General features: G+C 43.7%; 1 protein-coding gene across 1 annotated transcript in view; it reads left to right on the plus strand.

Annotated features, from left to right (window-relative positions):
- Positions 1-6,682, plus strand: part of LOC115157217 (GREB1-like protein) — an 83,077-nt gene extending 76,395 nt beyond the window's left edge. Inside the window, exons 31-32 of the mRNA XM_029705283.1 lie at positions 5,305-5,443; positions 5,778-6,682. Of these exons, the coding sequence (XP_029561143.1) occupies positions 5,305-5,443; positions 5,778-5,941 (303 nt within the window). The 3' untranslated portion in view covers positions 5,942-6,682. The remainder of the gene's footprint in view (positions 1-5,304; positions 5,444-5,777) is intronic.
- Positions 6,683-22,918: the final 16,236 nt, after the last annotated feature.

The raw sequence follows: 22,918 nt of genomic DNA on the forward strand, positions 1-22,918 counted from the left end.
CTGCTTTGTATACCACTTGAATGAAGAAGAACATTTTTATTTTTGTCAACTCTGTAAAACATCAACTCCGTCAGATTTCTGTCTAATGTCAACTCTGTAAAACATCAACTCCGTCAGATTTCTGTCTAATGTCAACTCTGTAAAACATCAACTCCGTCAGATTTCTGTCTGTCAACTCTGTAAAACATCAACTCCGTCAGATTTCTGTCTAATGTCAACTCTGTAAAACATCAACTCCGTCAGATTTCTGTCTGTCAACTCTGTAAAACATCAACTCTGTCAGATTTCTGTCTAATGTCAACTCTGTAAAACATCAACTCCGTCAGATTTCTGTCTAATGTCAACTCTGTAAAACATCAACTCCGTCAGATTTCTGTCTAATGTCAACTCTGTAAAACATCAACTCCGTCAGATTTCTGTCTAATGTCAACTCTGTAAAACATCAACTCCGTCAGATTTCTGTCTAATGTCAACTCTGTAAAACATCAACTCCGTCAGATTTCTGTCTAATGTCAACACCGTCAGAGTGCTGCAAGATCTGATAGAATGGTTGTTTTTATTGGGGTTTTTCAAATGAATCATTCTCCATATTTTACAAATGTTTGTATTGAACTTTAATTTTTTGAGGCAAAAATATGTCTGTTTTCAATATCTATTGTCAACTCCGTCAGTGGCTTGTCAATTCCATCACTGATGGTGAGATATCGTTTTTTTGTAAATATTCATAAAAAATATTAGAATTACTGTTCTGCAACATTTGCTGTTGAAGTATTTGCTGTTCTAGGTATAAGGAATAATATTTGCTTTATAAATGTTGTTTTATGTTCTAAACCTAGAAAAACATGCCAAAATGCTAACAAAATACAGGTATAAAACAAAACAAAAAGACGTTTGGAGATTTGTATTACATATTTGAATAATCTAAAATTAGAATTAAACAATCAAGGCCTTTAAACACTTGTTGGATAATAATTGTAAAAATGAAATGCCTTTTATGGTGTCTGATGGAGTTGACATGAATCCAGTTAGTTGATAAAAAATAAATAATAATAATTAGGAGGTTGTTCCTTTACATGGTGTGATGGCTAATACTTTGGTCAATCACAATATAGTTAAGATTGTCCCATCTTTTAAGAATCCCTGAGTTCTAAAACAGCCCAAAAAATCTGAGCCTCGTTTCAAAATGTGTAAAATAGCACAAGATTCTCTGTAAAACTTCACGTTTTTTCTCTCTGGCCTATGGGGAGGGTGTTTAACATAGGCCCTGAGGTAAGATTTAGTCAGTTACCTCAACATAGGCCCTGTATTAGCTGAGCAATTTTGAAAAAGGGGTGAAGAGAATGTGAAAATCTTAAGATTTGTGTTACAGCTTGAATTTAAAATGGATTAAATATAAATGTTTGGTCACTGGCCTATACACAATACCCTTACAATGTCAAAGTGGTGTGTGTGTGTGTGTGTGTGCCACCGTACTCCGGTGCTAACCTTGTCAAGATATTCTCCACTGCTCTGCTCGTTATCGAGGCCACTGGGCACTCGTCCTTCGCCTATTTAAAACTCGAACGGGTCACTTCCCTAGATAACCGCGTCTAGGAAGGTTGTTAGCCTACTCAGCTATAAGACATGGGATTTGGATTGCCTCCCCTAGGCATCCCTCTCCCCTGGTATTACTGGCATGCTACAAGCTAGCTGCCACTGTGTGTCATCAGCTAGTTTACTAACTCCACCTAGCTGCCCCTGTGTGTTGTCAGCTTGGCTTACCAAACGACGGCCATTCGTGCGTGTTTCACATTAATAAGCCTATGTGATATCTCTCCTAAACATGATATCTCTGCTGCTCCAGCCCTGTGGTCATAGCTAGGCTCACCCTAAATTGTTTGGCAGGTGCTGTACAATTCCTGCCAGATTATTGTAGCTCTCTACCTTTACTCTATATTGTAGTAGTTGTAATACAGTCTCCAGTTACTATTATATTAGTTCATTTCGTTAATCAGTTTATTGCATAAGAAATATTTGATTTGTTTATTTTATATATTTTTTCTTCACATTCTGAGAGAACACTGGGCATGTATGTGCAAGTAGAAGATGGTCATGACCTGTGCCCCGCCTGCCTAAGCGTTGGCCACCTGTATGAGGCCCTTGCTGAACCCTGCATTAACTGCACCATTATGCCTGTGAAAGTAAGGGAGCGGGGTTAGTCAGAATTGACAGCCTGGTTTTCACAGATAATTTACCAGCGTTATTCGCCTGGATCCACCAGGGCGACCAAAAGAGCTAAAGCCCACGAAACTGATGACTTTCACGTTCCTGTTTTTCCAGAACACAGGCGTTTTCTGCAGTTCACCATCCAAAGCCAGGCACACCAGTTTGCGATATTACCCTTCGGCCTCTCCCTGGCTCCTTGCATCTCCACAAGATGTGTGAGTGCAGCCCTGATCTCCCTCCACCTACAGGGGATCAAGATCCTTCCTTACTTTGACGACTGGCTCATCTGCTTCCCCTCTCGCGAGTTTGCGGCCGAGAACAAAGCGCTGACACTGACCCACCTTACCATGAACAACAAAAAGAGCAACCTCACACCAAGCCAAAAGGTCACCTTTATTGGTATAGCTCTGAACTCCTGTACTATCAGGGCATGTAAACAACTCAGCGTGTGGACAGCATTCTTCTTCTGCAATTTTCCAGTTGAATGAGTGGTGAAGGTACGAACGTTCCGACAACTGATGGGCACGCTCACGGCGGCCTCCAGGGTGACACCGTTAGGCCTCCTGTCTTTAAGACCACTACAAGTGTGGTTTAATGACCTCCGCTTGGACCCCAAGTGGGACAGAAACACCAAAATACAGGTGACATGGGCATACTACTCTACTCTGCGGCCATGGAGGAAGAGAATCTACCTGACTACAGATGTCCCTCTTGGATCAATTCCGGTAAGGCGGGAACTGACAACCGACGCTTCACTAACAGGCTGGGGAGCACTGTGGCAACACAGGTCTGTATCGGGAGAGTGGCTCCCCCGCTGGAGAAAAGTGCACATCAACGTGCTAGAACTTCATACAGTTTACTTAGCCCTGAATCACTTTCTGCCGGTTCCTGATACAATCAGACAATACATTGACAGTGTTCCACATCAACCATCAAGGGCGAATGAGGTGGCCCAACAACTTCTGACATGGGCCCTACGAGCCATTCATCTCCCAGGCAAGGTGAACGAGGTGGCGGACTTCTTGTCGTGACAGAAACCGACACCGGGAGAATGGAGACTTCACCCGCAAGTAGTGAAGATGATATGGCAGCGGTTTGGAACTGAACATGTGGACCTGTCCGGGCGACAACTTGGGATCTGCGACTAGTATTGGAGGCTTTGATGAAACCTCCCTTCGAACATACGGAGGAGTCAGACATAAAATGGTTACCTCTGAAAACGGCTTTCCTCTTAGCTATTTCATCAGCGAAACGTGGGAGTGAGCTCCATGCACTCTCTATGAGTCCTGTCTGCATACCATGGAAGGCCTTATGGCCCTATCCAGCCTTTTGCCTAAATGTATCACCCCTTCACATCAAGCCATCAAGCTGGCGGCCTACTTCCCTCACTCCTTTCCAGAATGCGGAGGAGGAGCGAGCATATCTCCAGTGTCCAGTCCGTTCCCTCAAATGCTATATGCAAGGCTTGGAGCACTACAGGAAATCAGACCAGCTGTTTCTGTGCTTCGTTGGGAAGTCAAAAGGCCTTGCATTGTCCAAACAGAGGCTTTCTCACTGGGTTGTGGATGTCATTGCTCAGGCCTACAAGGGTATAGGGCTCCCTGTTCCAGAAAGTGTGATATGTTACTGGACCAGAAGTGTTGTCACATCTTGGGCTGCACTGAGAGGCGTCCCCCTGAATGAGATATGCACAGCTGCTGCCTGGTCGTCGCCCTGCACGTTCTCAAGATTTTACAAGATCAATGTCGCTTTCAGCAACAACATGGGGTCTGCCATTCTTCCAGTGGCACCGGCACATTAATCAGAGGTTAGTAGTGCTATTCCTTGCGACCTTGTTGGTATGAATACTGACAGTTTTCCAAGTATTTGTAGAACCATAGTTACATTCGTAACTTCCGTTCTATTTCATACATATAAAACAGAAGTTACCAATGTAACTATGGTTCTACAAACACCTGGAAGACCGTCAGTACTTTCCTGTCACTCTGAATCTTTGGGAGAGAAGATTCTCTAAAACAGTGTGTGGTCTGACATACAGTTTTATATGAACCGTGGGGGCACGTCACCGTATTAATCACTTTATTCATATTATTACTCAGCCTGCGCGGAGATTGAGAGATATAATCCATACTTTCAAATGTATTGATGGTCTTCCAGGTATTCGTAGAACCATAGATGCTTCCGTTTTTCAGGATAAAAAGGAAACAGAATGGAGCTAAGCACAGGCAAAGTACTAGAGGAAAACCTGGTTCAGTCTGCTTTCCAAAAGACACTGGGAGATGAATTCATGTTTCAGTAGGATAATAACCTAAACAACACAGGAGCTGCTTACCAAGAAGACAGTGAATGTTCCTGAGTGGCTGTGTTACAGTTTTGACTTAAATCTACTTGAAAATCTATGGCAAGACTTGAAAATGGTTGTCTAGCAATGATTATCAACCAATTATTTGCCAGAGCTTGAAGAATTATGAAAAGAATAGTGGGCAAATGTTGCACAATCCAGGTGTGGAAAGCTTTTAGAGACTTACCCAGAAAGACTCACAGCTGTAATCGCTGCCAACGGTGCTTCTACAAAGTATTGACTCAGGGGTGTGAATACTTATGTAAAGTAGATATTTCTGTATTGTATTTTAAATACATTTGCAAAAATGTCAAAAAACACGTTTTGAATTACTGTCATTGTGGAGTATTGTGTGTAGATGGGTGAGACAAAAACTATATAATCCATTTTGAATTCAGTCTGTAACACAACATGTGGAATAAGTCAAGGGGTATGAATATTTTCTGCAAAATTTGCAAATGTTGCACAATCCAGGTGTGGAAGGCTTTTAGAGACTTACCTAGAAAGAGTCACAGCTGTAATTGCTGCCGAATTTGATTCTAACGTGTAGAACATGTAAGGGGAATTAATGAAGGCCAAATCGTGTCCAACTCATGCATTGATTTCTGCAAAATAAATGTATTGTAAAAATGTTAAGTCAGCACAGGTTTTAAGAATTTTTCGTATGGGATTTGGACAATTGGAATGATTCCATGTTCCCATGATAAAACATCATGACTGAGATGGTGGAGATGTCACTGTGCTTTCTGCATCCCCAGGTGTCAGTATGCTACTTCAGCTCCAGGCCACACTCCTCTAACCTGGACCACCAGGGTCTGGTCTTCAGCGGCCTGCTGCTCTACCTGTGTGACTCTTTCGTTGTCTCTGGCCTCCTCAAGAAGTTTCACTTCCTCAAAGGTAACTAATGCTATTTTCTATGTTGTGTTTTGTTAGCCCTTATGCAAAGTTAAGTGTAACCTCATCCATAGTTTCGGAACCATGAAAGGTTTGACCAATGTAATGTCTGTGAGGCCTAGGGCTATTAATCTTCAATTCAATTCACTCGATCAATACCACCTTTCTGACTGGTTCTCTGACCTCTGATTATAATCTTTTCCAATATATACATCCAAAATGACATATACTGTATAATGAACCATACAACAATACACGTATATACAGTAGGAAAACAATGGCACCTTTCTGATTGGTTCCTTGACCTATGACCTCTGACCCCTGACCTTGTCCCTAGGTGCCACATTGTGTGTGATCTGCAGGGACCGTAACTCTCTGCGTCAGACCATCATGCGGCTGGAGTTGGAGGACGAGTGGCAGTTCCGCCTGAGGGATGAGTTCCAGACGGCCAACTGCAGCGAGGACCGCCCCCTCTACTTTCTCACCGGACGCCATGTTTAACCCTGAGACTGATGCCAGACCTGCCCAGCTGCCCTCCTGTTCCATAGACCCCAACCAGGCAGAAGGATAACCACCAACCACTGATCTCAGACCAGTTAACAATCACAATTATTCTCTGTCTGTCAGAGGATACAATCACTATTCTCAGATCTGTTCAGCCGACCTCCTCTCACACAGACCCTAATCAAACAGGAGGATAGCATCTGATCTCAGACCACTTAACAAGCACAACAATTCTCTGTATGTCAGGAGATCAGAGATGTATTGGGTCACACCCAGGCCCCAAGTGCCCTGTATGGACACGTGGTCATCATCAATGTGGATGTAACTTCTCCTATATGCTCCTCTACCACGCTGCACTATGTTCGGAACAGAATTGTTCAGCCAGAGACTCTTAACTAAGACTTGTGTTGGAGTCTGTCCCTGATCTGAGCCTGTTTGAAAATCAAATACTTTTTTATTTGCTGATGTATTTTCTTTCTGCAAAAGATACTCTCATCATTGATAATGGGACTTAAAATATTGTAAAAACTCAAAGATTGTAAACGTGGAGCTGTGACGAACGCAGTTCTTGTTGGTATGTCCTGTCATGGACGTACACTTTATCTCAGGGTTTTTAAAGTGAGAGGCAACAACGAGTATTCCGTCACTAGCTACTGTGTCGATTGTTGTTACTTATTACTCATTATAAACTGGGTGGTTTATAATATATCAGACCGTATACCACGGGTTATAACAAAACATGTATTTTTACTGCTCTAATTACATTGGTAACCAGTTTATAATGGCAATAAGGCACGTCAGGGTTTTTGGTATATGGTATCCAGGAACTCCGCGTTGCGTTGTGCATTAGAACAGCCCATAGCCGTGGTATATATCGGCCATATACCACACCCCCTTGGGTCTTATTGCTTAATTGTAATGTTGTTGATACCCTAAAATATCACCCACAGAAGACATCCACATCTGCAACTTGCCCTTAACCTCCTCTACTCTCCTCACTTCTCCTCTCAAATCAAATATAATTTTATTTGTCACATACGCCGAATACCAGATGTAGACCTTACCATGAAATGCTTACTTACAAGCCCTTAAAACCTCTATTTGGGAAAGGCGGGCCCCTTGCGGGATACCTCGACAACATCCGGTGAAATTGCGGAGCGCGTAATTTAAACTACAGAATTATAAATATTTTACTTTCATAAAATCACAAGTGTAATACATCAAAATAAAGGTTAACTTCTTGTTAATCCAGCCGCTGTGTCAGATTTTAAAAAGGCTTTATGGCGAAAGCACACCATGCGATTATCTGAGGACAGTGCCCCGCATACAAAAACTTTAAAAACATATTTCAACCAGGCATGTGCGACACGAAAGTCAGAAATAGCGATATAATAAATGCCTTACCTTTGATGATCTTCTTCTGTTGGCACGCCAAAAGGTCCCAGTTACATCACAAATGGTCCTTTTGTTCGATACTGTCCTTCTTTATATCCATAAAAACTCAGTTTAGCTGGCGTGCTTCAGTCAATAATCCACTCAGTTTCCCTCCCTCAAAATACATACAAAATGAATCCCAAACGTTACTAATAAACTTTTCCAAACAAGTCAAACAATATTTATAATCAAACCTTAGGTACCCTAATATGTAAATAAATGATAACATTTAAGACAGAGAATCGTTATTGTCTTTACCGGAGAAAAATACCAAAGAATGCGCTCTCATTCACGCTCTTGGAAACACTACAGCCAAAATGGGAGCCACCAAGACAAACTACAATTTCTGAGGGAGAGCAGGAAGAGACCTGTTGACCAATCAGCTAGCTCTAAAGGGCTGATGCTTAGATAAATAGTATAATTATATTTCATGTTATGCAGATGATTTTTTATTTTTTAAATGTTATTTCACCTTTATTTAACCAGGTAAGCTAGTTGAGAACAAGTTCTCACTTACAACTGCGACCTGGCCAAGATAAAGCAAAGCAGTGTGACACAAACAATAACACAGAGTTACACATGGAATAAAGAAGCGTACAGTCAATAACACAATAGGAAAAAAAGAAGGTCTATATGCAGTGTGTGCAAATGGCGTGAGGAGGTAGGGAATAAATAGGCCATAGTAGCAAAGTAATTAAAATTTAGCAAATTAACACGAGTGATAGATGAGCAGATGGTGATGTGCAAGTAGAGATACTGGTGTGCAAAAGAGCAGAAAAGTAAATAAAAACAATATTGGGATGAGGTAGGTAGATTGGGTGGGCTATTTACAGATGGGCCATGTACAGCTGCAGCGATCAGTTAGCTGCTCAGATAGCTGATGTTTAAAGTTAGTGAGGGAAATATAAGTCTCCAGCTTCAGCGATTTTTGCAATTCGTTCCAGTCATTGGCAGCAGAGAACTGGAAGGAAAGGCGGCCAAAGAGGTGTTGGCTTTGGGGATGACCAGTGAGATATACCTGCTGGAGCGCGTGCTACGGGTGGGTGTTGTTATCGTGACCAGTGAGCTGAGATAAGGCGGAGCTTTACCTAGCATAGACTTATAGATGACCTGGAGCCAGTGGGTCTGGCGACGAATATGTAGCGAGGGCCAGCCGACTAGAGCGTACAGGTCGCAGTGGTGGGTAGTGTACGGGGCTTAGGTGACAAAATGGATGGCACTGTAATAGATTGCATCCAGTTTGCTGAGTAGAGTATTGGAAGCTATTTTGTAAATGACATCGCTGAAGTCAAGGATCGGTAGGATAGTCAGTTGAACAAAGGGTATGTTTGGCGGCGTGCGTGAAGGAGGCTTTGTTGCGAAATAGGAAGCCGATTATAGATTTAATTTTGGATTGGAGATGTTTAATATGAGTCTGGAAGGAGAGTTTACAGTCTAGCCAGACACCTAGGTATTTGTTGTTGTCCACATATTCTAAGTCAGAACCGTCTAGAGTAGTGATGCTAGTCGGGCAGGCGGGTGCGGGCAGTGAACGGTTGAAAAGCATGCATTTACTAGCGTTTAAGAGCAGTTGGATGCCACGGTAGGAGTGTTTTTTGGCATTGAAGCTCGTTTGGAGGTTAGTTAACACAGTGTCCAAAGATGGGCCAGATGTATACAGAATGGTGTCGTCTGCATAGAGGTGGATCAGGGAATCACCCGCAGCAAGAGCGACATCGTTGATATATACAGAGAAGAGAGTCGGCCCGAGAATTGAACCCTGTGGTACCCCCATAGAGACTGCCAGAGTTCCGGACAACAGGCCCTCCGATTTGACACACTGAACTCTATCTGAGAAGTAGTTGGCCAACCAGGCGAGGCAGTCATTTGAGAAACCAAGGCTGTTGAGTCTGCCGATAAGAGTACGGTGATTGACAGAGTCGAAAGTCTTGGCCAGGTCGATGAAGATGGCTGCACAGTACTGTCTTTTATCGATGGCAGTTATGATATCGTTTAGTACCTTGAGCACGACTGAGGTGCACCCGTGACGAGCTCAAAAAACGGACTGCATATCGGAGAAGGTACGGTGGGATTCGAAATGGTCAGTAATCTGTTTATTAACTTGGCTTTCAAAGACTTTAGAAAGGAAGGGCAGGATGGATATAGGTCTGTAGCAGTTTGGGTCTAGAGTGTCACCCCCTTTGAAGAGGGGGATGACCGTGGCAGCTTTCCAATCTTTGGGGATCTCGGACAATACGAAAGAGAGATTGAACAGACTGGTAATAGGGGTTGCGGCGGATCATTTTAGAAAGAGAGGGTCCAGATTGTCTAGCCCAGCTGATGCATATATCCCAGTAGCTCCGACTACTAGATGCTTGAGAAAGAGCAAACTTTCACTGCCACCTCTATCTTGCTATTGAATGTTCCCGTGGTCTTGTTTCTGATTGTAATATTACTCAGTGTTATATTTCTGTGCCTCATTGTATAGATGGCTTAGGCCTACACCCATATACCTTAATTCATCCAGTCAAATCACATACAGTTGCAGTTTTTCTCATGAAACTATGGATAATCAGTGAATGGGTGTGTAGAGTCACCATCAGTCACCATCAGATGACTAGGTCAGTTGAACGCAGGTAGGAATATTTTTATATGTTACTGCACAGGGTCATCCAAAGAATATGCCTTATTAAGTGATGTTGTTACATAGATCAATCCTCACTAATTTACAGTGAAGGTAATATAAGTCTTACAATGGCCATAGACCAAAGCTAGGGAGAGAATTTGTCTGGTTGGGGTTGAGTTTAGGGAAATGGTTGAATTTTAGGACTACTGTCTGTTGTTAAAAGCTTTGTTTACATTATTAATATATTAAATAAACCCTATTACGACTCACAGAGGGTTTCTGACCATTTTAGTATTGTCACTTTTATCAGTTATGTTTTGGTTTCATGATAATGTATTTGTCTGCATTCTGTGTTTGCCAGGCAAGGCACAACAAATCTATGTAAGATTTATTCTTCTTACCATGTGTTTGTTTCCCTCTCATTTCGCATGTTGGATTTTTTTATTTAAAATTAAAATCATGTCCTTTACATGAGAGGTTCTTATTTATTTTCTCAAGTATTTTGGACTGATAAACATATTGAAGTGTAGTAATTTTGATTGTATCCTCTTCTGAAAACCATCGATGAAGGCTTTGCACAAGACCAAGAGATCTTCAGTGTTATCTATTGAAATTCGACGGGGTAGGAAATGTGAACTTGCACTATACAACTTGCCAGCAGCAAAATAAAAAGTATTGACCATTGTCATCAAAACTGTAAAGGGTAAATGATGAACAACGACACCAAAAAATATTGATTACTTTGTCAGTAATGACAGTGTTGATTGATTAATCAGATTTATTGATTGATTATCAAGCCCTTTTGACCCATAAAATGTGTCTTGTTTGTAGATAATTAGATGAGCACGTACGTTATGCAATTTGCTTCTCACAATCTTCATTGTAGCATCATGTTGTGTGCATGTACGTTTCTTTCTAGAGATTATGCGACCCACCCGATGGTAGCCTTGACCTCAGTCATCTACCTCATATTGACTGTTGTGATTGTACAGTATGTGGACTGTGAACATTTGACTTTGGAAAACATGCTTTTGTCGTTGCAATTTATGAATGTAATAAAGTAACATTACAATAAACTAGGGAGTTGTGAATTTGTTTTCTTTATGTCACGCCCTGATCTGTTCACCTGTCTCCACCCCTCTCCAGGTGTCGCCCATCTTCCCCACTTATCCCCTGGGTATTTATACATGTGTTTTCTGTCTGTCTGGGCCAGTTCGTCTTGCTTGTTCAAGTCAACCAGCATTTTGTCTCAGCTCCTGCTTTTCCCCAGTCTCTCTTTTTCTCGTCCTCCTGGTTTTGACCATTGCCTGTCCTGACTCTGAGCCCGCCTGCCTGACCACTCTGCCTGCCCCTGAGCCTGCCTGCCGTCCTGTGCCTTTGCCAATACTCTGGATTATCAACCCCTACCTACCTGGTGGATAAAAAAATATTTATATTGATGGACAGAAACTGCTAACTTAAATTCCTCTCTCACATAATATTTGAGGCCATGTTTTAGAATTACATTTACATTTAAGTCATTTAGCAGACGCTCTTATCCAGAGCGACTTACAAATTGGTGCATTCACCTTATGATATCCAGTGGAACAACCACTTTACAATAGTGCATCTAAATCTTTTAAGGGGGGGGGGTTAGAAGGATTACTTTATCCTATCCCAGGTATTCCTTAAAGAGGTGGGGTTTCAGGTGTCTCCGGAAGGTGGTGATTGACTCCGCTGTCCTGGCGTCGTGAGGGAGCTTGTTCCACCATTGGGGTGCCAGAGCAGCGAACAGTTTTGACTGGGCTGAGCGGGAACTGTGCTTCCTCAGAGGTAGGGAGGCGAGCAGGCCAGAGGTGGATGAACGCAGTGCCCTTGTTTGGGTGTAGGGCCTGATCAGAGCCTGAAGGTACGGAGGTGCCGTTCCCCTCACAGCTCCGTAGGCAAGCACCATGGTCTTGTAGCGGATGCGAGCTTCAACTGGAAGCGTGGAGGGAGCAGGGTGACGTGAGAGAACTTGGGAAGGTTGAACACCAGACGGGCTGCGGCGTTCTGGATGAGTTGTAGGGGTTTAATGGCACAGGCAGGGAGCCCAGCCAACAGCGAGTTGCAGTAATCCAGACGGGAGATGACACCCCTGCGCCGCTTCCTGTGTGAGGCAGGGTCGTACTCTGCGAATGTTGTAGAGCACGAACCTACAGGATCGGGTCACCGCCTTGATGTTAGTGGAGAACGACAGGGTGTTGTCCAGGATCACGCCGAGGTTCTTAGCACTCTGGGAGGAGGACACAAGGGAGTTGTCAACCGTGATGGCGAGATCATGGAACGGGCAGTCCTCCCCCGGGAGGAAGAGCAGCTCCGTCTTGCCAAGGTTCAGCTTGAGGTGGTGATCCGTCATCCACACTGATATGTCTGCCAGACATGCAGAGATGCGATTCGCCACCTGGTTATCAGAAGGGGGAAAGGAGAAGATTAATTGTGTGTCGTCTGCATAGCAATGATAGGAGAGACCATGTGAGGATATGACAGAGCCAAGTGACTTGGTGTATAGCGAGAATAGGAGAGGGCCTAGAACAGAGCCCTGGGGGACACCAGTGGTGAGAGCACGTGGTGCGGAGACAGATTCTCGCCACGCCACCTGGTAGGAGCGACCTGTCAGGTAGGACGCAATCCAAGCGTGGGCCGCGCCGGAGATGCCCAACTCGGAGAGGGTGGAGAGGAGGATCTGATGGTTCACAGTATCAAAGGCAGCAGATAGGTCTAGAAGGATGAGAGCAGAGGAGAGAGAGTTAGCTTTAGCAGTGCGGAGAGCCTCCATGACACAGAGAAGAGCAGTCTCAGTTGAATGCCCAGTCTTGAAACCTGACTGATTAGGATCAAGAAGGTCATTCTGAGAGAGATAGCAGGAGAGCTGGCCAAGGACGGCACGTTCAAGAGTTTTGGAGAGAAAAGAAAGAAGGGATACTGGTCTGTAGTTGTTGACATCGGAGGGATCGAGTGTAGGTTTTTTCAGAAGGGGTGCAACTCTCGCTCTCTTGAAGACGGAAGGGACGTAGCCAGCGGTCAAGGATGAGTTGATGAGCGAGGTGAGGTAGGGGAGAAGGTCTCCGGAAATGGTCTGGAGAAGAGAGGAGGGGATAGGGTCAAGTGGGCAGGTTGTTGGGCGGCCGGCCGTCACAAGACGCGAGATTTCATCTGGAGAGAGAGGGGAGAAAGAGGTCAAGGGAGGCGAGTTTTCCTCCATTTCCGCTCGGCTGCCCGGAGCCCTGTTCTGTGAGCTCGCAGTGAGTCGTCGAGCCACGGAGCAGGAGGGGAGGACCGAGCCGGCCTGGAGGATAGGGGACAGAGAAAATCAAAGGATGCAGAAAGGGAGGAGAGGAGGGTTGAGGAGGCAGAATCAGGAGATAGGTTGGAGAAGGTTTGAGCAGAGGGAAGAGATGATAGGATGGAAGAGGAGAGAGTAGCGGGAGAGAGAGAGCGAAGGTTGGGACGGCGCAATACCATCCGAGTAGGGGCAGAGTGAGAAGTGTTGGATGAGAGCGAGAGGGAAAAGGATACAAGGTAGTGGTCGGAGACTTGGAGGGGAGTTGCAATGAGATTAGTGGAAGAACAGCATCTAGTAAAGATGAGGTCAAGCGTATTGCCTGCCTTGTGAGTAGGGGGGGAAGGTGAGAGGGTGAGGTCAAAAGAGGAGAGGAGTGGAAAGAAGGAGGCAGAGAGGAATGAGTCAAAGGTAGACGTGGGGAGGTTAAAATCACCCAGAACTGTGAGAGGTGAGCCATCCTCAGGAAAGGAACTTATCAAGGCGTCAAGCTCATTGATGAACTCTCCAAGGGAACCTGGAGGGCGATAAATGATAAGGATGTTAAGCTTGAAAGGGCTGGTAACTGTGACAGCATGGAATTCAAATGAGGAGATAGAAAAATGGGTCAGGGGAGAAAGAGAGAATGTCCACTTGGGAGAGATGAGGATTCCAGTGCCACCACCCCGCTGGCTCGATGCTCTAGGGGTATGCAAGGACACGTGGGCAGACGAGGAGAGAGCAGTAGGAGTAGCAGTGTTATCTGTGGTAATCCATGTTTCCGTCAGCGCCAGGAAGTCTAGGGACTGGAGGGTAGCATAGGCTGAGATGAACTCAGCCTTGTTGGCCGCAGACCGGCAGTTCCAGAGGCTGCCGGAGACCTGGAACTCCACGTGGGTCGTGCGCGCTGGGACCACCAGGTTAGAGTGGCAGCGGCCACGCGGTGTGAAGCATTTGTATGGCCTGTGCAGAGGGGAGAGAACAGGGATAGACAGACACATAGTTGACAAGCTACAGAAGAGGCTACGCTAATGCTAAGGAGATTGGAATGACAAGTGGACTACACGTCTCGAATGTTCAGAAAGTTAAGCTTAAGTTGCAAAAATCTTATTGACTAAAATGACGAAAATGATACAGTACTGCTGGCTGGTGGAGTAGGCTAGCTAGCAGTGGCTGCGTTGTTGACTTTGTTTGAACGTGTAGCTGGCTAGGTAACCTCGATAGTTTCAGTACTACACCTTGTCATGATACAAAAGCAACTTTGTAGCTAGCTAACATAACACTAATCAAGACGTTCCTTTGTAATGTATTTAGTTTCTACAATGCTGCTCGTCGGTAATAGTTGGCTAGGTTTGGAAAAATGGCGTCGTGGGGGACGGAAATAGCTGGCTAGCTAACCTTGATAATTACTAAACTACACAATTATCAAGCTATGACAAAGACAACTATGTAGCTAGCTAGCTAACACTGCACTAGTCAAATCGTTCCGTTGTAATGTATTAGTATCTACAGCGCTGCTAGTCGGTAACGGTTGGCTAGCTAGCAGTGGGTTTGAAGATGACTAAGTCTGGAGTCTGGACAGCGGCGTCGCGTCGCGGCTGGCTAGCTAACCTCGATAATTACTAGTATGATTCCTAATCAGAGACAATGATAGACAGCTAACTCTGATTAGGAACCAAACTCGGCTCAAAACAAAGAAATGGACATCATAGAATGCCCACCCCACACCCTGACCTAACCACAAAGAGAAACAAACCCTCTCTCTCAGGTCAGGGCGTGACAGTACCCCTCCCCCCAAAGGTGCGGACTTCCGGCCGCAAACCTGAACCTATAGGGGAGGGTCTGGGTGGGCATCTATACTTGGCGGCGGCTCTGGTTCGGGGCGTAGCCCCCACACCGCCTGCTGATCCCCCCCACTTCTGTGTCGCCAGAGTGTTAAAGAAATCAAATTATATTTTAGATTCTTCAAAGTAGCCACCCTTTGCCTTGACGACAGCTTTGCACACTCTTGGCATTCTCTCAACCAGTTTCACCTGGAATGCTTTTCCAACAGTCTTGAAGGAGACCCCACATCTGCTGAGCACTTGTTGGCTGCTTTTCCTTCACTCTGCGGTCCAACTCATCCCAAACCATCTCAATTGGGTTGAGGTCGAGTGATTGTGGAGGCCAGGTCATCTGATGCAGCACTCCACCACGCTCCTTCTTGGTCAAATAGCCCTTACACAGCCTGGAGGTTTGTTGGCTCATTGTCCTGTTGAAAAACAAATTATAGTCCCACTAATGCAAACCAGATTGGATTTCATATTGCTGCAGAATGCTGTGGTAGCCATGCTGGTTAAGTGTGCCTTGAATTCTAAATAAATCACTGGGAAAGCACCCCCACACCATCACACCTCCTCCTCCATGCTTCACGGTGGGAACCACACATGCAAAGATCATCCGTTCACTTACTCTGCATCTCACAAAGCCACAGCGGTTGGAACCAAAAATCCACCGGTCTAATGTCCATTGCTCATTTCTTGGCCCAAGCAAGTCTCTTCTTCTTATTGGTGTCCTTTAGTAGTGGTTTCTTTGCAGCAATTCGATGTTGAGATGTGTCTGTTACTTGAACTCTGTGAAGCATTTATTTGGGCTACAATTTCGGAGGCTGGTATCTCTAATGAACTTATCCTCTGCAGCAGAGGTAACTCTGGGTCTTCCTTTCCTATGGCGGTCCTTATGAGAGCCAGTTTGAAGAAACATTCAAAGTTCCTGACATTTTCCAGATTGACTGACCTACACATCTTAAAGTAATGATAGACTGTCATTTCTCTATGCTTATTTGAGCTGTTCTTGCCATAATATGGAGTTTGTCTTTTACCAAATAGGGATATCTTCTGAATACCACCCCTACCTTGTCACAACACAACTGATTGGCTCAAACAGATTAAGAAGGAAAGAAATTCCACAAATGAACTTTTAACAAGGCACAACTATTAATTGAAATGCATTCCAGGTGACCACTTCATGAAGCTGGTTGAGAGAATGCCAAGAGTGTGCAAAGCTGTCATCAAGGCAAAGGGTGGCTACTTTGAAGAATCTCAAATATAAAATATATTTGTTTAACACTTTTTTGGTTACTACATGATTCCATATGTGTTATTTCATAGTTTTGATGTCTTCACTATTATTCTATAATGTAGAAAATAGTAAAAATAAAGAAAAACTCTTGAATGGGTAGGTGTGTCCAAACTTTTGACTGGTACTGTATATCATATTCGACTAAAACATAATCATTTTAAATCTTGTTTACATTTGTATACGATCACGTGTCTCTCTATTATGTGTGGGAATACCTGGGAACAGATTTCTTAAATTAAAATAACTTGGATTTCCTGGTGTTTTTACAGTCTTTTATGTCCAACAATGAAAACGTTTTATTTTTTTTATTTTTTATTCAGAAACTTGAGGGGCCAAATAAAACCACCGCCAACAGTTGGGAAACCCTGCCCCAGGTGTTCCATCTGTGGTAAACATGGGAGTTTATCAGCGCTGAGAGAATGGTTGAGACATTATTGATTCTCCAGGAATATATACAATATGTGTACAGAAAGTCTTTCCTGGGCTACATATGCAACCCCCCCCTTCCTCCTCCCTTCTCAATTGCATTGTTTCTACAGAGCTTTTTAAAATGCCATTGTCAAAAAGCCCTTGACAAAGAAACCTAGTGTATCTCTGCTGAGGATTCCATCTCAAAAGTATGTTCAGTCATTCAGCCCTCAGGGCAGTCTCTCTCTGTAGCTGGCAGTACTGTACTTAATCTAACCACTCACATTTCGCATGATTAAAATATTAAATATCTGACATAATGAATTATGAAACAGAAGTAATTGAACGTCTTTGCTTAGTTAGATCAGTAAGGGTGTGCGTGTGTGCTTGTGTGTGTGCGCAAATGCGCATGTGTGTGTGCATAAGTATGAGTCCCTGCGTGCGTGCGTGCGTGCGTGCGTGCGTGCGTTCGTGCGTGCGTGTGTGTCTGGTCAATACAACATAGATCACATAGATTCCTGATATTATGAGATTTGCCCTTGGGGGTGGTGTTACACAGTAACACAACAATAATAACCACTATGATGGTGACTAAAAGGAAATTACGTGACTTGTCAACACTGCCTACTCAAATTACTCTCCCAGTCTTCTACAGCTTACTGCATGTGTGTGTTTTGTGTGTGCATGCTTGCGTGCATTCCAGTGGTGTAGTGGAGGTTATACACAGGTATATGCTGCCGTATACACACTTATTTTTTAGTGGGCATTGCGTATACTCACTTCTCAATCCCCACTGATTCGTATCAAAGTAACATTAATATAACATGGCAATCTCTCCTGGCTCAAAGTGGAGGAGACATTGAATTCATCACTACTTATATTTGTGAGAAGTACTGACATGTTGAATGCACCAAGCTGTCTGTTTGAACTACTGGGACACAGATCGGACACCCATGCATACCCCACAAGCAGTGGTGGAAAAGTACCCAATTGTGAGTCACCCAGTAAAGTACTACTTCAGTAAAAGTCTAAAAGTACTTGGTTTTAAATATACTTATATACAGATACTGGACAGATACTCCAATCTCCGCTGTGGAGTTTTGCAGCTCCTTCAGCGTTATCTTTGGTCTCTTTGTTGCCTCTCTGATTAATGCCCACCTTGCCTGGTCCGTGAGTTTTGGTGGGCGGCCCTCTCTTGGCAGGTTTGTTGTGGTGCCCTATTCTTTAAAAAATGTAATAATGGATTTAATGGTGCTCTGTGGGATGTTCAAAGTTTCTGATATTATTTTATAACCCAACCCTGATCTGTACTTCTATACAACTTTGCCCCTGACCTGTTTGGAGAGTTCCTTGGTCTCCTTGGTCTTCACCACTGCTTGCTTGGTGGTGCCCCCAGAGACTGCTATTGCAGACTCTGGGGCCTTTCAGAACAGGTGTGTATATACTGAGATCATGTGACAGATGATGTGGCACTTTTATTGCACACATGTGGACTTTATTTAACAGATTATGTGACTTCTGAAGGTAATTGGTTGCACCAGATCTTATTTAGGGGCTTCATAGCAAAGGGGGTGAATACATAAGCACGCACCACTTTCCCGTTTTTTTTTAAAAATAATTTAAATTACAGGTTCTAATGCAACCAAATAGGAAAAACACCAAGGGGCTGAATACTTTTGCAAGGCACTGTAAGTATCAAAAGTAAATGGAATTGCTAAAATGTACTTAAGTATCAAAAGTAAAAGTAAAACTATAAATCATTTAAAATTCCTTATATTACGCACACCAGATGGCACAATTTTCTTTCTCTTTTTTATTGACGGATAGTCAGGGGCACTCCAACACTCAGACATAATTTACAAACAAAGCATTCGTGTTAAGTGAGTCTGCCAGATCAGAGGCAGTAAGGATGACTTCTGATAAGTGTGTGAATTGGACCATTTTCCTGTCAAAATGTAATGAGTACTTTTAGGTGTCATGGAAAATGCATGGAGTAAAAAGTACATTATTTTCTTTCGGACTGTAATTTAGTAAAAGTAAACAGTTGGCAAAAATATAAATAGTAAAGTAAAGTACAGACACCCCAAAAATGACTTAAGTATTTTACTTAAGTACTTTACACCACTGCCCTCAAGACATGCCACCAGACGTGTCTTCATAGTCCCCAAGTCCAGAATAGACTATGGGAGGCGCACAGTACTACATAGAGCCATGACTACATGGAACTCTATTCCACATCAAGTAACTCATGCAAGCATTAAAATTAGATTTAAAAAAACAGATAAAAATTCACCTTATGGAACAGCGACGACTGTGAAGAGAAAAAAACACAGGCACAGACACATGCATACACACACACGATAACATACACATTTTATGGTGTCAATTTTAATTATTTTTTACTTTCGTTTATTTGGTAAATATTTTCTTAACTCTTCTTGAACTGCACTGTTGGTTAAGGGCTTGTAAGTAAGCATTTCACAGTAAGGTCTACACTTGTTGTATTAGGCACATGTGACAAATAAAGTTTGATTTGATTTGACAATACACACGTACACATGGATTTTGTGTTGTAGATATGTGGTAGTAGAGTAGTGGCCTGAGGACACACTCTTAATCTGTTGTGAATCTATTGTAATAATTTTAAAATTGTATAAATGCTGTAATTTTGCTGGACCCCAGGAAGATTAGCTGCTGCCTTAACAGCAGCCAATGGGGATCCATAATAAATACAAATACAAAAGTAGTGTAGTGGAGGTATAGCCATATCAATTCATAAAGCTGATGGAACTAAGCAGAATGTTTACCTTAAAATGTTGATAAACTATTATTTCTTCACATTATAAGTGCAGCAATGTGCACACGGCTGTAGGCCTACGCGCAAATGTTCCAAAATGCAATTTGCAGGAAAACACCATTCCGAAATGCACACGGCATATGCGAGTGGTTTCATGGACAGAGATGGAAATCTCCTTTCAGAAAAAAGAGGGGAGATCTAAAGATGAAACAACTATCATGGGTTGCTAATATGACTAGGATATTGATTTTGTCTGCTAGAAAATGGAAGAAAGTTGATTTAAAACCCACTAAAAACAGGAGAGTGCATATGAGGAAGTGCTTATAAAATATTTCCATGTTTTTGGCTTGGCTACTTTGAAGCAAGATAAGACATTCCTCATAATATGAAGTAAAACGTCCAGGTTTCAAACAATTAAAGAACAGGAAAAATATAACAGTGCTAATGATAGGCCTACTATCTTCTCGTAGCCTAGATTGAAAGGCTTTCCCAAAAACCTTCTCAAATAAATGTTAACAAGCTACAAAGTTGCCTACCTGGCAGAATGATATCATGGTTATTTGCATCAATCCAGTGGGCATTTGTTTTCCAAACTCCATCTCATGTGTGCTACATAAACACTGCTAACCAAACAATAGTGCTAGTGGCTGAGAACTTGAATAATAACAAAAATAATAACAATATGGGATTTATCATTTTAAGTCATTCATAGTACATCAAATCAAATTTTATTGGTCACATAATACAGTAGAATAGAATACAGTATATACATATGAAATGAGTAAAGCAGTAAGTAAACATTATTAAAGTGACTAGTGTTCCATTATTAAAGTGACCAGTGATTCCATGTCTATGTATATAGGGCAGCAGCCTCTAAAGTTCAAGGTTGAGTAATTGGGTGGTAGCCGGTGTCGTGGGGATTCATGTATACTGGGAGAGACTTTGTCATTTCTTCAAACAATCATCTTTATTTAACATCGATTAATTATTGCATTAATGAAGCTGGTCGACCGCATACTCTAAAGTGTGTTGCAGAGAGCTTAACCTTTACAGCAACAGGTTCTTATATAGCGGACACTAAGAATGCTTAGTCATGGCTGGTTCAACCCCTCCCATGCAGATCGGGGGGCATCATAAGCCACTTTGGGTTCATCTCATGGTTATCTGCATCTGGTGTTGTTTTAACCCCCAACCCGGCTTAGTTTCCCAAATACAAGAATGATTAGGAACAATGAGGGATTGTTCTACTCCTAAACTATCTCTAGTGAAACCCATGTCCTTGACCATATGCACAGATTAGCTGCAGGGAGCTAGAGTGGAGACCATAAAAACATAGCATTAGTAGAACAGAAATGTCTTACTATTTGTTAAGTACTAATTGTTAACTATTAATATCAAACAAATCAGGTAAATACGTCATATTTCTCTCACACCGGTTACAGGCTATGCACCTGTACTAACCTCACCTTCTGGATGATAGCAGGGTGAACAGACCGTGGCTCAGGTGGTTGATGTCCTGGATGATCTTTTTGGCCTTCCTTGACATCGGGGGCTGTAGGTGTTCTGGAGGGCAGGCAGTGTGCCTCCGTTGATGCGTTGGGAAGACTGCACCACCCTCTGGAGAGCCCTGCGGTTGTGGGCGGTGCAGTTGCTGTACCAGGTGGTGATACAGCCCGACAGGATGCTCTCAATTGTGCATCTGTAAAAGTTTGTGAGGGTCTTAGGTGTCAAGTCAAATTTATTCAGCCTCCTTAGGATGAAGAGGCGCTGTTGCGCCTTCTTCACCAAACTGTCTGGGTGGACCGTTTCAGATCGTCAGTGATGTGTACACCGAGGAACGTGAAGCTTTCCACCTTCTCCACTGCGATCCCGTCAATGTGGATAGGGGCGTGCTCCCCCTGCTTTTTCCTGAAGTCCACGATCAGCTCCTTTGTTTTGTTGACATTGAGGGAGAGATTATTTTCCTGGCACCAATCTGCCGAGGTCATCACCTCCTCCCTGTAGGCTGTCTCGTCATTGTTGGTAATCAGGCCTACTATGTTTGTGTCGTCTGCAAACTTGATGTTTGAGTTGAAGGCTTGTGGCCACGCAGTCTTGGGTGGACAGGGAGTACAGGAGGGGGCTGAGTACACACACTTGTGGGTCCCCTGTGTTGAGGATCAGTGAAGTGGAGGTGTTGTTTCCTACCTTCATCACCTGGGGGTGGCTTGTCAGGAAGTCCAGAACCCAGTTGCACAGGGTGGGGTTCAGACCCAAGGCCCCGAGCTTGATGATGAGCTTGGATGGTACTATGGTGTTGAAGGCTGAGCTATAGTCAATGAACAGCATTCTTACATAGGTATTCCTCTTGTCCAGGTGGGAAATAGCAGTGTGCAGTGCAATGGCGATTGCATCGTTTGTGAATCTATTGGGGCGGTAAGCAAATTGAAGTGGGTCCTGTGTGTCAGGTAAGGTAGAGGTGATATGATCCTTAACTAGCCTCTCAAAGCACTTCATTATGACAGAAGTGAGTGCTACGGGGCGATAGTCAATTAGTTCAGTTACCTTCGCTCTCTTGGGTACAGGAACAATGGTGGACATATTGAAGCAAGTGGGGACAGCAGACTGGGATAGGGAGAGATTGAATATGTCCTTTAACACTCCAGCCAGCTGGTCTGCGCATGCTCTGAGGACGCGGCTAGGGATGCCGTCTGGGCCGACAGCCTTGCGAGGGTTAACACACTTAAATCTCTTACTCACGTCGGCCACGGAGAACGAGAGCCCACAGACCCTGCCACATACGTCTCGTGTTTGAGCCATTGAATTGCGACTCCCCTTTGTCTCTATACTGACGTTTTGCCTGTTTGATTGCCTAATGGAGGGAATAACTACACTGTTTGTATTCAACCATATTCCCAGTCACTTTGCCATGGTTAAATGTGGTGGTATCAATAGTCATGATTATTATTAAAAAAATGTCCCCCAATTTCGTGATATCCAATTGGTAGTTACAGTCTTGTCCCATCGCTGCAACTCCCGTACGGACTCGGGAGAGGCGAAGGTCGAGAGCCGTGCTTCCTTCGAAACATGACCCCACCAAGCCGCACTGCTTCTTGACACAATGCTCGCTTAACCCGGAAGCCAGCTGAACCAATGTGTCGGAGGAAACACCGTACACCTGGCAACCGTGTCAGCGTGCGTTACGCCCGGCCCGCCACAGGAGTTGCTAGAGTGCAATAGGACAAGGACAATCCGTCCGGCCAAACCCTCCCCTAACCCGGACAATGCTGGGCCAATTGCGCGCCGCATCATGGGTCTCCCGGTCGTTGCCAGCTCATCTACTTCATTATT

The sequence above is a fragment of the Salmo trutta genome, chromosome 21 (assembly GCF_901001165.1).
Source record: "Salmo trutta chromosome 21, fSalTru1.1, whole genome shotgun sequence".
Lineage (NCBI taxonomy): Eukaryota > Metazoa > Chordata > Actinopteri > Salmoniformes > Salmonidae > Salmo > Salmo trutta.